This window comes from Penicillium canariense, assembly GCF_028826845.1.
Source record: "Penicillium canariense strain IBT 26290 chromosome Unknown utg000003l_segment0_segment0, whole genome shotgun sequence".
Taxonomy (NCBI): domain Eukaryota; kingdom Fungi; phylum Ascomycota; class Eurotiomycetes; order Eurotiales; family Aspergillaceae; genus Penicillium; species Penicillium canariense.
Window position 1 is genome coordinate 2,742,635 of NW_026622730.1, and position 14,688 is coordinate 2,757,322.

The 14,688-nt window shown below is 49.6% G+C and overlaps 6 protein-coding genes across 6 annotated transcripts; 1 reads left to right on the forward strand and 5 right to left on the reverse strand.

Annotated features, from left to right (window-relative positions):
- Nucleotides 1–59: 59 nt before the first annotated feature.
- N7482_005834 (putative MFS transporter) lies at nucleotides 60–2,019 on the reverse strand (the record flags this gene model as incomplete). The annotated part of the gene is made up of 7 exons (XM_056687959.1): nucleotides 60–298; nucleotides 373–898; nucleotides 956–1,051; nucleotides 1,103–1,228; nucleotides 1,300–1,584; nucleotides 1,638–1,733; nucleotides 1,786–2,019. 7 exons carry the CDS (start codon nucleotides 2,017–2,019, stop codon nucleotides 60–62), a joined length of 1,602 nt encoding a protein of 533 aa, XP_056543514.1.
- An 838-nt stretch (nucleotides 2,020–2,857) lies between these two features.
- On the forward strand, nucleotides 2,858–4,173 carry N7482_005835 (TauD/TfdA dioxygenase family protein; the record flags this gene model as incomplete). Its single annotated transcript, XM_056687960.1, has 5 exons — nucleotides 2,858–3,077; nucleotides 3,128–3,222; nucleotides 3,307–3,748; nucleotides 3,804–3,907; nucleotides 3,967–4,173. 5 exons carry the CDS (start codon nucleotides 2,858–2,860, stop codon nucleotides 4,171–4,173), a joined length of 1,068 nt encoding a protein of 355 aa, XP_056543515.1.
- A 992-nt stretch (nucleotides 4,174–5,165) lies between these two features.
- On the reverse strand, nucleotides 5,166–6,683 carry N7482_005836 (uncharacterized protein; the record flags this gene model as incomplete). The annotated part of the gene is made up of 1 exon (XM_056687961.1): nucleotides 5,166–6,683. One exon carries the CDS (start codon nucleotides 6,681–6,683, stop codon nucleotides 5,166–5,168), a length of 1,518 nt encoding a protein of 505 aa, XP_056543516.1.
- A 541-nt stretch (nucleotides 6,684–7,224) lies between these two features.
- Nucleotides 7,225–7,662, reverse strand: N7482_005837 (uncharacterized protein; the record flags this gene model as incomplete). The annotated part of the gene is made up of 1 exon (XM_056687962.1): nucleotides 7,225–7,662. The coding sequence occupies one exon, from the start codon at nucleotides 7,660–7,662 to the stop codon at nucleotides 7,225–7,227; it is 438 nt and encodes a 145-aa protein (XP_056543517.1).
- Nucleotides 7,663–7,809: 147 nt separating this feature from the next.
- On the reverse strand, nucleotides 7,810–8,243 carry N7482_005838 (uncharacterized protein; the record flags this gene model as incomplete). Its single annotated transcript, XM_056687963.1, has 2 exons — nucleotides 7,810–7,895; nucleotides 7,964–8,243. 2 exons carry the CDS (start codon nucleotides 8,241–8,243, stop codon nucleotides 7,810–7,812), a joined length of 366 nt encoding a protein of 121 aa, XP_056543518.1.
- Nucleotides 8,244–10,359: 2,116 nt separating this feature from the next.
- N7482_005839 (uncharacterized protein) lies at nucleotides 10,360–14,268 on the reverse strand (the record flags this gene model as incomplete). Its single annotated transcript, XM_056687964.1, has 4 exons — nucleotides 10,360–12,065; nucleotides 12,135–12,360; nucleotides 12,416–13,874; nucleotides 13,919–14,268. The coding sequence occupies 4 exons, from the start codon at nucleotides 14,266–14,268 to the stop codon at nucleotides 10,360–10,362; spliced, it is 3,741 nt and encodes a 1,246-aa protein (XP_056543519.1).
- Between the last annotated feature and the right edge of the window lie 420 nt (nucleotides 14,269–14,688).

Genomic DNA, 14,688 nt, shown 5'->3' on the forward strand with positions numbered 1-14,688 from the left:
AATTTACACATCCAATCTCACTCAATAACACCTCAATCCAAATAGGTGAACCGAGCCAATCAGTACGCAAAGCGGAAGTCCAGTCGCTTGTTGCCTTCCTTTTCTCTCGCCGCTTGGTCGGCTTGGTACGCCCCTTGCTCCTCGGGTGACATAACATCCCAGGCTTTCTCCTTTTGTCGGTTCAGGTACCGCAGGAACTCACGCTGTAGGACGAAAACGACAAGCGAGAAGGCGCATAGCGAAACAAGGACTTTATTTCCGGTGTAATAGTACGGGGCGTCATTAGCGCGGTAGATTTCTGTGCAAGTGAGATATTAGCAACGGCACAGCATAAGATGGTGGGGGACGAAGGAAGAAAGGGCCAAAGCTCACGGGAGGAGATCACCGAGCCAATCTGTACGACGACGTTATACGTCGCCGCTGTGATAGCCCTCTTCTTGACATCAAAAGTATTCTCGGAGATCCACGCCGACACGATCGGATGGAAATACGGATAGCCCGACACCATAGTTGAAATCGCGAAGCGCGGCCAGTTGTAGCCGTGGTTCGGCAAGGAGAGCAGCGTCACCAGCAGCGGCAGAGACCAAAACTCGCCAACTAAGCAGTGAAAAGTGCGCTCTTTGAAGAATTCGCTGCTCTTGCTGAGGGCGAGCATGAGGATAATCTGCAGCGCGGCCGACGGGATTGAAAGCATGTTCGAGTCGAAGGTCGAGAAGCCAAGGCGTTTTAGGGTCAGGGAGAGATAGGCCTGGATCGGGCTCTGTGGAATGTAGGCAACAAGGCCGATCAAGTAGAGACCCCACATGGATTTGTCGCTCCAGGCGTTGAGGACGTCCTGGAGAGTGGCGCGTTCCTTAATATTGGTGAGGCCTTTCGAAGGGTCGTCCCGGAGGATACGCTGCAGAAAATGTATTAGATGGTGGGGGAGATCTTGAAAACGGTAGAAGACGCGTACATTGACCATGATCACCTCCTGGCGCTCCGTGTACCAGGACCTGCGGAAGAGGACGCTTTTCGTCTGTGTTGGAGAGTTGGGCAGGTAAAACATGCCCTGCAAGATGTTAGTAAGAATGTTCGGTGAGGGTGTGAGGCTAACTCGTACAGTGATACCAATCATCAAGGTGATGAGTCCTTCAATCAGGAATAACCAAAACCAACCGGTCTGCCCGTGGACTCCTCGCATCTTGAGAATTCCTGCGGCAAGAAGCGAGGAAATGATACGGGCGACCTGTGACAAACTAACGATTAGGTCTGGCCTTCTTGGACATACTAGACGGATGGAGTGATGGGAGAACGTACATTCAATGTCGACCAAAAGAATGCCAATCGCACGGATAGTTCGCGTGTTTTGTAGAAATAGGTTGCAAATAGGATTGATCCCGGAATGAAACCACCTTCGAAGAAGCCGATCAGAGCGCGAGTGACGTAAAATGTTGCACGGCTGGTAATCCAGGCTTGTGTCCATGATACCATGCTCCAGCAGATCATCATCGTAGGCAGAACTCGTTTGAAGCCGTAACGCTTGATGAGGAGCTGCATCGGAAGCTCTGCTGAGAGGAAGCAGACCAATTGGATGGTCGTGCCCTTAAAGTGAGAACGGTTAGTACAATCCGGATCCATGCTTCCGAGATACTTACATTGTTGTAATCGTTCGATGTCATGCCCAGGTCCGTGAGGAAGTTGTCCGTGAGAGCATTCGATAAATTTCCACGATCTAGTTGAAGACCAAAAAACTTTCTGTTGTCAGAACTTGCCGTTCAGTAAATGCTGGAAAGAAGGACATACCATAAGACAGACGAATGATAACAGCATCAAGTCTGTCTTGAGGACAACTTTTCTCTCTTCTTGCGCCGTCCAAGAGGCGGCTGGGTCGAATCGATGGTATCCTTCATACGACTCATGAGGAGGAGTGACGCTAGCAAGATCCTCCTGTCCAACGACGATCGATAGTTTTGAGGCATTGGTTTCCTTGCCGAGGGAATTGGTTGAGCCCACGCGGCCCTGCTCAATGTCGGCCATGGTCACTCACGCGGGCTTTATCCTCTTCCAGGAATATCCGTAACAAAAAAAAGGAATTGGGTGAACGACTTAATGGAAGTGACTTCCATTATGAAATACTTATATGCCATGGGGGATTTCTGTTATCGCGAATTATTGCTTGCAGCCGATGGCGCTTGACTTTTCTATGGTGAATACCTTCACTAGATTGCACAACACCGCGCATTGAGCACACCATCAACAGAGGGGATGGTAGCTTTGCGGGGACCAGTAGTAACGTCCGTTCCCCGCCACTTGTGTTCTTAGCTTGGCCAAAATTTCGGGAGTTGAAAGGCTTCATTCTATTTTCTTTTTCAAGGGATGCGAATGCACAAGCTACTATGCTGTTCGGGTGGTTTGCAGTCCCAAGCGCGACAACTTGACGAATGAAACTCCACGGTTGTCCGATATTGCGCAATCCTGGGCAAACGTTGTGCCGGGGAATATCACTGCCGACGCGTCTTGTTAGCGCTCGCTGCAACACGAATTAGGGGTGAGGCCCGAGGTTCGAGCACGCCATAGCTGCAAGCCCTCCGAAAATTTCGCCGATGCCCCGCCGAGGACAATGCCAACTTCTTTGTAGTGTGATTGGTGGGGTCCCATCTAGGTTCTTGGTGCAAATAGTTTCCATCGAAAAAGCGCGTGGCTGAGCCATACTGCGGTCGAGCGCCCCTAGTCGAGACTCGTGGCCGGCCTGGCCTAGCATAAATCGTTCATCTGCACCGCAAAACGTAAGCGACATTCGAGAATACCTTGACCGAGTCGTAACTTTCTTGTCTCTTTTCAAATTTCCACTGGACTTTGTTTCCCCAGGAACATCATGTCAGCCACTGTCGCCGCCACATCCACGACAATCAGGGGAGGCAACGAGCAATCTCGTCCGCGTATCTCACAACCACTTGAATATTCGGGCAGCCTGGATTCATATTCCCATAGTGATTTGACTCCTGTAATTGGCAGAGAATACAGAGGACTGCAAGTGGCGGACATCTTACAATCGGAGGAATGTGACCGGCTGATCAAAGACCTGGCTGTAACCAGTGCGTTGTCTCCTCACACGCGTGGTTGAAAAAGCCTAACTTTTCGTCAGTATCGAGCCGGGGCGTAGTTTTCCTACGTGACCAAGATGTGACACCAGAGCAAATGCGGGCATTCGCGGAGAAGTTGACCGCCATCGCAGGATGCGTGAGTTCCTTCCCCGCTCATCAAGACTTTCTTGCGAGCTCCTTCCTACCTTGAAAAAGGGTGGCGTGACTTACCGAACGATAGCCAGAGTCCTCGGGGCTGCACGTTCACCCCTTGACCGAAGAGGGAAGCGAGCTGGGTGACCAAATCAGCGTAATCAGCAGCGAGAAGCAGAAAAAAGGCGGCGGACTCATCCATCATCTCAGCGATACAAGTCGGTTTGCCTCGGTGGGCTGGCATTCCGATATCAGCTTTGAGCGTGTCCCCTCAGACTACGCGATGCTCAAGATCCATCAGTTGCCGGAAACTGGAGGAGATACATTGTGGGCGTCGGGCTACGAATTGTATGACCGTCTATCACCAAAGATGGCAGAGCTCTTGGAGGGCTTGACGGCGACACACGATGCCACATTCTTCCACGATGAGGCACGGCGGTTGGGAAATCCGTTACGAACGGGAATCCGTGGGTCGCCGCTGAATCAGGGAGGAGAGCTCACGGCGGTCCATCCGGTCATCAGAACTAATCGTATTCGCCCTATCACTCCCACGGTTTATATTCACTCACTGACACTGAGAAACAGCGGTGACTGGCTGGAAGTCCGTCTATGTAAACAGAGGATTTACGAAGCGTATCAACGGCGTGACCAAGGATGAATCGGATCTGTTGCTGCAGTATCTGTTCAATGTATGTTGAGACACCATGCTCTATGGCCACACTATAAGACCCGTGCTGACAGAAACTAGTTGGTTACTCAAAACCACGACACACAGGTTCGCTTCAAATGGAATCAAAATGATATGGCAGTCTGGGATAACCGCTCTACTTTTCATTGTGCCACATACGACTACATAGAGGCTCGGGCTGGTGACCGAGTCTGCAGTCTAGGCGAGGCGCCTTATCTGGATCTTCAGTCTAAGTCTAGGAGACAAGCTCTGAGCGCAGAGCATTGAGACATAAGTCAAGTAGAGATAGGATTGTCATATATCCCTACGAATTTTATGTCTAAATCGTAATAGCATTGTGATAGTAACAGTATTCGGAAATGTTTGCGGGGGATGCTGAGCATCGAACCCCCGGCTTTGAATTATGCGACATAGAGCTTATCCCATGGAGGGAACTGCAGTCAAACTGACTACAGTTTAGTTAGCAACCATTAGTACCTATAGGCTTAAGGTTTGCCGGAATAATTGAATGCAGTATGGTTTGGAATTGAATGCATCAAGGTTCCCATCCACTTATTCCCTATGCTTAATTATAGTAAGGTGCTCACTAGAGTTCTTCGCCCGATTATTGGCCCACTGTGCGTGCTCCCGCGCCTCCTTATGTGTGTCCGTTCGTGGTTCGACCCTATTAAGAAATTAAAAGCGGTAATATCTCTTCGACTAGACTTAAATATATTTATTATATTTATTATCGTCGGAATTACTTAGGATTTATTAGTTTTAGTTTAGGGTAGGGCGCTACTATAAGGCGAGATAGTAGTAGCGTGCTACTCGTGTCTATATAGCTTCGATAGCGATAGGAAGGGTAAAAAGGACTTTAGTTGCATATTACAAAGGAGCTAGCTAAAATAAAATAGGTATCTTTAACAAAATGACTAAAGTAAAGAAGGAAGAAACTATTAATAGTACATCTCGTGTCCAGCTGGGCTGCATGGGATATCTATCGTAATTGACCTATTTTAGTGCTACTTCAGGCTAGAGATAGAGCCTTTTATTTTAGATTATTCTCTACCTGAATTTTATTTTCTTCCCTTTGGAGGAAATCAGTCATCACATTAGAGTCTGAGCACAATGCGGGTGATAGGGCCCCACGTGTGATACGTGTTTCAGCTATGGAGCAAGTAAAAGGATGATCCATTTTCGAAATTTGGGGCTGGCAATGCGCAGAAGAGCGGTCATATGTTAGCTTCACGCTGACGGAGAACCCAACCCAGGGCCCCTTATTCCTCATACATGAACCATAGTCCAGCCTCGTAATCGGCCGCCTTCTTCCTCAACTCCTCAGAAGAACACAAAAAGTGGTCGACGAAGTGCATGTGCGCATCATATCCCTCATAGATCCCGTCTCGGTGCTGAAGCTCGACAAGACCGGCGTGAAGCGCAGAGTAGAGATATGTCGACGTTGGCTCCTTATTGAAAGCGACCCAGTCGTAATGCCACCCATCATTCAAAGGGTCTTCATCTTTGAGATCAATGTGTTGCTCAGCTGCGCGGGACTCCAAGTCCTCTAGGTAGTGCTTGTTGGGACTTCTCTTTGCTTCAAACCATAGTGATCTTCTAGGAACAACGTGGAGCGAGTCATATGTTTCTTGGTAATCTGCGGCGATGCAGGCATGAGCGATTTGCGGCTTCATGTCCGGAATGCGGTGGAACAGTTCCCGTAGAGTCAGCTCTCGTGGCAGGAGAGGGTACCAGATCATGTACGGATAGTTGAATGGATCCGACTCAGTCACACGAGATAGATCATTGCACATGATAAATCTTGCGGTGACGGCTCTCCTGATATTGTTTCGTTCATAACCAGTCCTTGCTGTGGCAGATTCAGCTTCAACCTCTTGCTCCCACCACTTCGTGAATGAGGTGTTGTGATAGATCCCGCGAAGGATGCAATATTCCTCCGCGCGAATGAGGTGTGGTCGACGTAGCCTTGCATAACGATCGACATTCCCTTCGTAGGCAGCCATAAGAATTAAGAGATCTTTGTTGACTGTGGGCAAGTCCAGGGGAAGCGGCGTATGAAGCAGCTGAATCTCGTCTGGGCGTAAAGCAGGATTCACCGTGCCGGATGCTGTTTCCCCAATAGCGTAGTCCTCGGCAATGTCAAAATTGACGTCCTCCAGATGTTCTGTTAGTAGCCAAATGTTCTCGACTGGCTGCCTGAATTCGAGATTAGAGCGTACGCAAGTGTCACCATTAAGATAGGCCCCTGCCCGGGGCTCATGCGCAATCCGTGCATAGTCGTCGAGTACTTTGTATCTGACCGGGCTTGAGATAATCTCTTCAAAAATTGCGCCTGACAACTGCATATTATCGCGAGCTTCTTCGGCGATAGACACTTCGGGAAGTAGATTGAGTGATGTGTAGAGAGATGTGTACCCGGCGACCGCACAGGCACGGCCAACTTGGTAGCGTAGGAAAGGATACCGTTCAGCGAGGAGACGGTATGTCTCCTCTTGAGCAACATCAGGGTACCAGAAGCAGTAAGGAAGCAAACAAGGATCTGAGACATCAGGTATGACATTGCTCATGATTAGACGAGCATGGCGAGCCCGGGCAAACTCAGGATATTCCCCACGAGAACAAAGCTCAACGACTTCGGACGACTTCGCAAACTCCTCATTCGTTCGGATAGTGTGGACTAGTATGCATCGGATCCAACGACTTTGATCTAAAAGATCGTACGGGATTGCCTTGCCCTCAAAGGCGGCCTGGTATCTTGCGACGTCTTCAGAACTCATGTGATTCCGGAAACTTGGCATCGGTCTCTCGAGTGGGTCACTTGAGGACACATATGAGCAGGAAGAGGACGAAGCTTCTTCGTCTGTTGTGCAAGCCATCCTTATAAAAGGCAGTCACGTTGTGGAAAGGCAGGCGGTCGAGTCCCAGGTCGCGGTATCCTGAACCTAAAGATGTCAGAGACGCCTACACAGAGACCGGGGAGGCGAACAACTTGAATTGCCGTGAGCGATAAAACAGACCTTGAAGAACTGGCAGTGTTGGGGCAGGAAGAGGGAACGTCCAAACCAACGAGGCTGTTACGGAGGAGCCGGCTGGAAGAAACAGGTGCATTCAATGAAGCAACTAAAGTGAAGGAAGAAACTATGGGGGAGAGTCCGCTATTCTGTAGAGAGCTCCCATGCAAACGGGCCCCATCAGGTTAGTCAGGTCAGCTGTTCCCTTCTTCACTCCTCCCTCAGGTGATCTCCAAGTCCATCGTCTGTCATGCGTCACACAGGCCACGCCCCTTTGACGTCCCAACAAGGAAGGAAATCGTTCGCTTCAACAACGTTTTTTCAGCGACTCCTGAGTTTCTCGCCAGGTTTTCATCACCTCGAAGTGAGTTATTGCCACACCTCTGTATCCTGGTGGACGGCCTGCAGCCTCGGAGGATTTGTCGCCGTAGTTCTCAACCCATTCCTTGAAGTTCTTTCTGTCCTTGGCGCTTTGGAAAAGTTGACGGTTTGCTTTGATGGTCGCATCGTAACTGACAGCTTCCCACTCCAAGTTGTATCGACTGGATGTCTCGACCTTCATGATGACGTTGATATTGCCCTTTCCAAAATGCCTCTCCATTTCGGTCCGTGCCCACTTTTCGAACTCGCTCAGTCGAATCGCTACAACACGACCAAGGACAGAATCCATCTCGGCTAGGAGGCTCTCAAATATGTGGCTCTCAAACCCTGGATCTTTCTTTGCTTTCCGTGCTGCTTGTACCATTGAACGGCTTGTACCATTGAACGCATGTTGTTGATAAGCTTAGGATAATTTTCGTTGCCTGTGACAAATCTCATATTAGTATCAAGAGAAAATGATGCAGACCAAGATCAATGACAGTTCCATGAACCTGTTCTCGTTACCCACCACCTAGTTTTCGTCGATTCTCTGGACTTGCACATCTTGACCATATTTGGCTTCCTCGAGCTCCAGGGCCACCAAGTATCCATCTCGATCTGTTGGATATGAAATATCAGCACGTTTCCTTCTCCCCAAGGCAAACTCGTAGTCTTTGCGAGCATACCTGGGCCTGGCGGTGCAACTTCGCAAGTTTTCTTGTTGGTGATAAGACCTATGAATTCTCCGAACGTCATCATCTGGCCTGGACCAGATCCCCGATGATTGACGATCAAGTCACGGCCCTTCCCCAGTGGTGGAATGTATCTCTGCTCGGTGCCCTGCCATTCCCAGGCGATTTGGTAACAGTCCCAAAGGAAGACCTTCTCTAGGGCACCCGCAAGACCACCACCTAAGGCGTAAGTGGCCAGTAAAGTGGTGACAAAGAGCAAGAGAGATGGCCGCATATTGTCGGGTGAGGCGGCCGTCCTTCGTACAATAGAACTTCTGTTGGCGATCGGCCAGATTTTCAGGTGGAGAGAATTGGTAGAGACAAGCCTCACATTTGGCTTGACCAGGAATGAGAGGGGGAGTGGGGAGGGGGGGGATAGGGAAAATCAGTTCAGATTCAAGATGGTGAGGTGCTGTAAGTTCAGATATTAATGGTGGCTCGAACTGAGACTTCGTACTAGTAGTGACTACAGCAATCCAACCCAAGTCCTAACCCAGACAGGGAGACCACAGGTCTGTTTATTGCGGATCATGCGAGCTAGGCAAACGTACAGATAACGCAACTTCTCTCCAGAACCTTATAATCCAGTTAGATATCCTGATGGAAAGGTTACACATGAATATGGATGCACGAGAATAGTTGGCTGGACCACCTCTCTACTCAACTATCCCCTCATCAACATTCTCCAAGACAAGACGCCTTCTCCACGTTACCTTGCTTCGATCTATTCCCGCATCTGCAGCTTTAGTGCTGATGGCATTCCTATGCTCGGCTTCTTTGCAAGCGAATGCGAGCGACCCAATGTCTCCCATTTACATCGACAACGCCGTGTTTCTGGCGAACGGAAGCAATGTTGTTTCAGTGTCTCTTCCAATTCTCCAAGCCGATCTCAAAAATCCCAACCAAACAGACAACGCAGTTATTGACGGTTTTGATTAGACAAAGCCATTCCCTGGCCCAGCTATCTCTGGCCATGAGGTCCACCTTCGTGTCGCATACGACGTGCCAATTCCCGAGGAGGTGGTTCAGAATTCTACCACCGCTGTCACCTCGCTGACTTTCAGCATCCCCGACTCCATGATGCAGAGCGGTAACAATCTTCCCAAAGGCATGGATCCGTCGTGGTACATCTGCCGTCATTTCTTTGTTGGCACGAAGACATCTGGTTCACTCGACAAAAATTGTGATTTCTTGGGGCAACAATGCATCCGTGACTTGAAATCGAGCCTCACTGAGAACTGGATGAATGTCAGCTCTGACACGCCCTGCTCTGGTCTTAGCTTTGATCATAATCCTAAATCCTGCAGGGATACTTTCGGATTTGCCCGCGCAGATGTCATTGGTCAGTACTCCAAAGAAAGCAGATTTAAACTCTTGTGTTGTTAAACTCTCGAATAGCCTTCGGCTCGGATATTCTGGCAGATCCCGCGCAAGCAAGAATTCCAACTGTCGATGAACAAAGTCCATACAACTGGAGAATAGGGACCGGGTATCATTCACGTGGCGATATTGCAGCATATAAAGCCGCAGCAAATAGGACCTATCTTTTGGTCAACGTTTGGGGATATAGCCCTTCTGCAGACAAAGGAATTAGGCAAACCCCAAAGGCAAGCCTCACTTGTCTTCGACCTGAACCCGTGAAGCTAGTTTCTAGCAGTACGACCACCGGAGCTATTAGTACATCCTATTCAACTACTTCTCCAACCAAAAACAGTGCTATCCAAGGCAAAAGGTCTGATCCAATGAACGAACTTATTCCATCGATTCTTCTGATGCTTATGGCTCTGTGACGGTCGAGAGCGAATTCAGATCGAAATGCTTGATCGGAAGACGCTACGAGCCGGAGAAGAACAAAGGCAATGTCAAGTATGTTTTAGGAAAGGAGAAGCGCGCTCCAGGATATCTCTTACGGCAATTGTGTTTTACATCATATCCTGTAGTTACAAATCTAGCGTCGCTGTCATTTGCCACAAACTGTTCTGAATTTTGATCAATTTCGACTTCACTAACTTCAACGTCTGCATTGTAAACAGATTTACATACTGCTTAAAAAGCTAAACTAGTCCAGAGTGCGAAAAGACAAGATAATCTAGCACACGAAACGGATAGCGGAGGTGACAGATGTCATCAGCCAATCCAGCCGGCACCATATTTCCCCCTTGGGAGAGCGACCACGCAGAGGAAGCAGGAAGAAAAGCAAGGAACATCTTCACTCAGCCTCCAACGAAACAGGAAAGAAAACACACAAACCAGAGGCCTAAAATAGGCTTCGAATGGAAACCTCCGGCAAACACTGGCCGTGGAACAAACCGCGGAACCATCCGCCAGAGAGAGAGAATCTCCATCACCACTTACTTTTTGACGCACTTGCTGACAATTGCCTGAACAAGACTGTCACTGTGTTGGAAGTCCGCAGAGAACTTCCGAAGATCTGCAGCCTTCATGGCCGAGCGTGCTTTGGCAGCGGAGCCCCAAAGCTCACTTTCACTCTTCGCCGAACTTCCTCCTGTGCCCACCAGATAACCCATGATGACAAAGGGTGCTGAGAGCGGATCTTGAACTATGCTCTCAATACCCATAGCCGCATTGCCAGCTTCACCAATCAGTGTTGCAATGCGTGCTATCATTGCAGCGCCACCGAACAATGCGCCAGCGGCCTCTCCAACGACGGGAATAACCAAGAGAACAATGTTGAGGATTTCCAAAATCAAGTCCTTTTTCGCTTGTGCTTTAGCTTGCGCGCCAATATCCTTGATTCTTGCCATGGACTTGACAGCTTCTTGTACCATGAAGACTGGCATCGCAGAGGCTGTTAACACGTCGTTGCTGTCGCCGCTCGGATCGTAGCTGCGCATTGCGAGCAAAGCATACCCTCCTAGCATGGTGAGCTGCAGCTCAGTGATGTTGGTGCTGGCGCTCTGGATGACGTTCTTTGGATTGGCCACATCGACGTTGTCTGATTGGACGGGGAAGTTCTTGCGCTTGAAGTAAATTTTCCTGCAGGGCTTCTTGCCGCCGGGAAGACCACTGTTGTCGGGAGCGCAGCTATCAAGTTCATGGGATTCACCGAATTTAATCCAATCCTTAGAGATCCCAAGATCAGTCTCAACTGCCGCATAAAAACCATCGGCGTCCTTGAGTTCATATGTGACCGTCCAGGTCTCATCCACCTCGTTCCAATAGGCGTTCGGGCCGGGACATGGAGCCTTGGGGTGTGTTCTACCCTGGACTTCCCATGTGCAGTCAAAGTATTTGTTGCCAGGCCCATTGTCAAAAGCCAAATAGTTCTTCAGGCTTGGGGAGATACTTTCCTTGACCCACTTCACGTAGTAGTCGAATTTGTCGTCATACCCTTCTGAAGCAGTGGTGTAAGCATCCAAAGCTGAATCGAGCGTGTCGTGGAGGATGTCCATGGCATAAATGTTCCAGCAAATGGACTCGATGGAATCCAATGAGTTCACCAAGTCATCCATAGTGCTGGGCCGCTTCGCGGGAGCACACCTTGAATCAGTGTCGGCTTCGATGACATCTCCAGGGCCGGTATTGCCGTCCAACCAGGGCTGGTAGTCTTCGAGGTCAATAGCCCAGTCCACAGAACCTCCCATATTCTGCTTGATAGCGTACAGAAGACGATGGCTCCAGGTTGAAGAATTCATCCATGAGACCCAGTCCGCGCCGCTACTGTCGCCGTAAATCAAGATATTATTCCGGGACACGTCATCGTAGTAGGTCTCGAAAATTGGCCACTGATCAGAGCCACCCTGAATGATTTCTTTGATCTCCGCATTTGCAAGGAACCCAGCAGTCGTTGTGCAAACTCCTTCACGGGCGTTAGAGACATCATAGCCGCCAGTGTAAGTGCAATCGGGGCCCCAGCATGATGGGTCCGACATGCGAAAGCTGCGCCCATAGCTTGTCACGCCGAGTGTAATCTTCGTAGAAGAAACACCAGCTTTGGTCAACATCGAGAGGGCGTTCACTGTTGCTGTCATATTGATGTCCGATCTCAGGCAGTTGCCTCCAGGGCAGCCTTCGTCGGCATTTGCATTATTGAAGTCTATCAATTGATATTATCAGCACATTGTTCACCATATCCTCAAGTGCCTGACAAGAGTCTTCAACTTACCCCATTGTCCGTGAAGGTCGTATGTCATGTAGATAAAGTAGTCCACGACATGTTGCATTTCGTCAACTGGGAATTGCTTCAGATACCAGTACGAGGCTGGAAGGGCAACGAAAATGCTCTTCGAAGTCCCTAGACCAGTCCGGACCAAGCGAAGGAATTCGAGATAGTTGTCTCCCTCATCTTTGCTTCCCTGAGGGATGCCAACAATGTCCGGCTCGCCAGGATACTCCCAATCAAAGTCAACGCCATCCAAGTTGTTTGTTGTCGTTGATAAATTTGACAACGTTGTTTGCAAAAGTCTGCCGGTTCGCTGGTTTCGTGCCCTCTCGGAAGATCATGTAGGTTGCAGGGTTTGTGGAAAAGTCCCAGCCGCCAAATGAAAGGATTTTCTGCACAGTTCCAAGCTTCAAAAATTTGTCAAATTGATCCTTGCTCAAATCGTCAATGGAAATCTCGAAACTCTGAGAAATGATGCCAAAGGCGAAATGTATGCTGCTCCAATAGTTGACGTTGATCTGTGTCACATCCATGTTGAGGCAAGGGCGATTGAAGTTGTAGCCCTCGAAGTAACCAATACGGAAGAGAGGATTCACCGGGGGGTTGTCGTTGTTCACAATGTCAGTGCCGCAATTTGAGATGCAGCCGTTGGTAAGGGGCTTATGGCTTCCCGGAGCGCCAGTGGATGCCAGACTTGGAGTACAGAACTCGCTGGTTGTACCACACATGCCCCAGGCGTCGCAACATGCATTAAGCGGGCATAGGTTCATCATGGAGATATTTGTGCCTGCGCTGGGTGCTTGGGTTCCTGGGACCTGTGGACCACAAACCGCATTTGAGATTGGTGCAGGGAATGGTGGTGCCCCCTTGCTCAGACAAATACTCTGATCGGGCTGAAGCTGGCCGCACCCTGCCCATCCCCAAGCGTTCCCGTTGTATGATTCAATGTCGTCCTGGGTGATATAATGAGACTCAGCAATCGCAAAGCAACCCTCCCCGATCTGAACCTGGTAGGTATAGCAGCTCCCGTTGGCTTGCTGCTGGGGTGTTGGATCCGGCAGCGTCCCTGATGAACAGCAGACAAATTGACCCACTGCAAGAGTTGTACAGAGATTAGGTTTGGGGTTGTAATTGGTGAAGTCATTCGCAGAAATACCGCATATGCTCTCAAGAGACGGGCAGCTATCACCCCAGCGAACTTGAAGATACGAACAGGTGCCGCGAGCTTTATGGTGATGAACATGTCTGGCATGAACTTTCGAGGAGTTTCTGCTAGAGCCACTGGCGGTAGCAACCACATCTAGCGAGACAAGGAAACTGACTTCGATGCCATCCAGACTTTGTTCACTTCCGCCGGTCTCTTGCAAACAATTGGCGTTGGTCCAGCCTTTGACGGCACTTTGAACGGTTGGGAGATCGTCAATATGGGTCGCAAATGCACCGAACGACTTGGAGCCATTGTGCACCGAATCGCAGACTTGAAGAGCGCGAGTGCCGTCTCCTCGTGCATGTTCAGAGAAAGTTCGCATAAGTCTGGCTGCGCTGTCTTTCTGGATTTCTGACCCGGCGTAGATACCAACAATAGCACTTCCCGTCTTGGCAAACATAATGGTGTATCCGCAGCGTGCTTCATTCTTGAGGAATGAAGACAACTCATTTGCCGCAGCAGAAACATCCTCAGAGCCGACAGACCCAGCTTTCTGTGGTATGCTCAAGCGTACAGTTGCCTTGTCTTTGCCGAGACTGGCACCGCAGTTATTCGAGACACTAAGCGTGTCCTCGGCCACTTGTGGTCAGGATCCTTGCTGTCGTGTGCGCTGTCCTGAGGCTTTTCTGCGAATTTCGTCATCGTAGATCGATCGTCCAGAGTACATACTCGCATGACATTATCCGACTTGATGTCACTGCTCAGAAAGTTTTGAACGTTCATATCGAAGATTAGCGAGCTGTTACACCGCACAAGATCGGTTGTGCGGTGTATCCAAGTCCAATCGGATGGCTTGAAACCCACTTGAGTGCACGAGATCGGGCATGGATTCGTCTGTCGAACAGTGAGCATTGGCGGCATCAGACCTTGGCCATCGCTGAGACTTGCTAGCACAAAGCCAGAAAGCCAAAGGAGGCTGGACTGATGCATTTGAGAAGGAAGACCTTCCACTAGGCCGCAGTGTGTAAAGTGTAAAGAGAGTAAGAACGTAGGAATGCCACAGGTGAGGAGAGACGCCGTGGTGTTGTAAACGACGGACCTGTGAATTGGTAGATTGGGTGAGTTTTGCCGTTTCTAGGTCGCCCTTATGCACCGTCACGGAACCTCCCCATCGATCACCCCGACATAAAAGACCCGACCTCACCCTTTCAACCTCTTTTCACCCTCCTCACCTCTTTTCGACTCCTCTATCTTGCACTTATTGATGCCCCCCTTCTTCGCTCTCGGCCCTACTCATCACTGCGCCTTAGATTTAGCCTAACGATAAACCAGATTTGAGAGTATTTACGTTGGTCCTAGAAGGAGCTTGCCCCCGTGAGCAGAATGTGTCATTTCCAGGAACGAGAACTG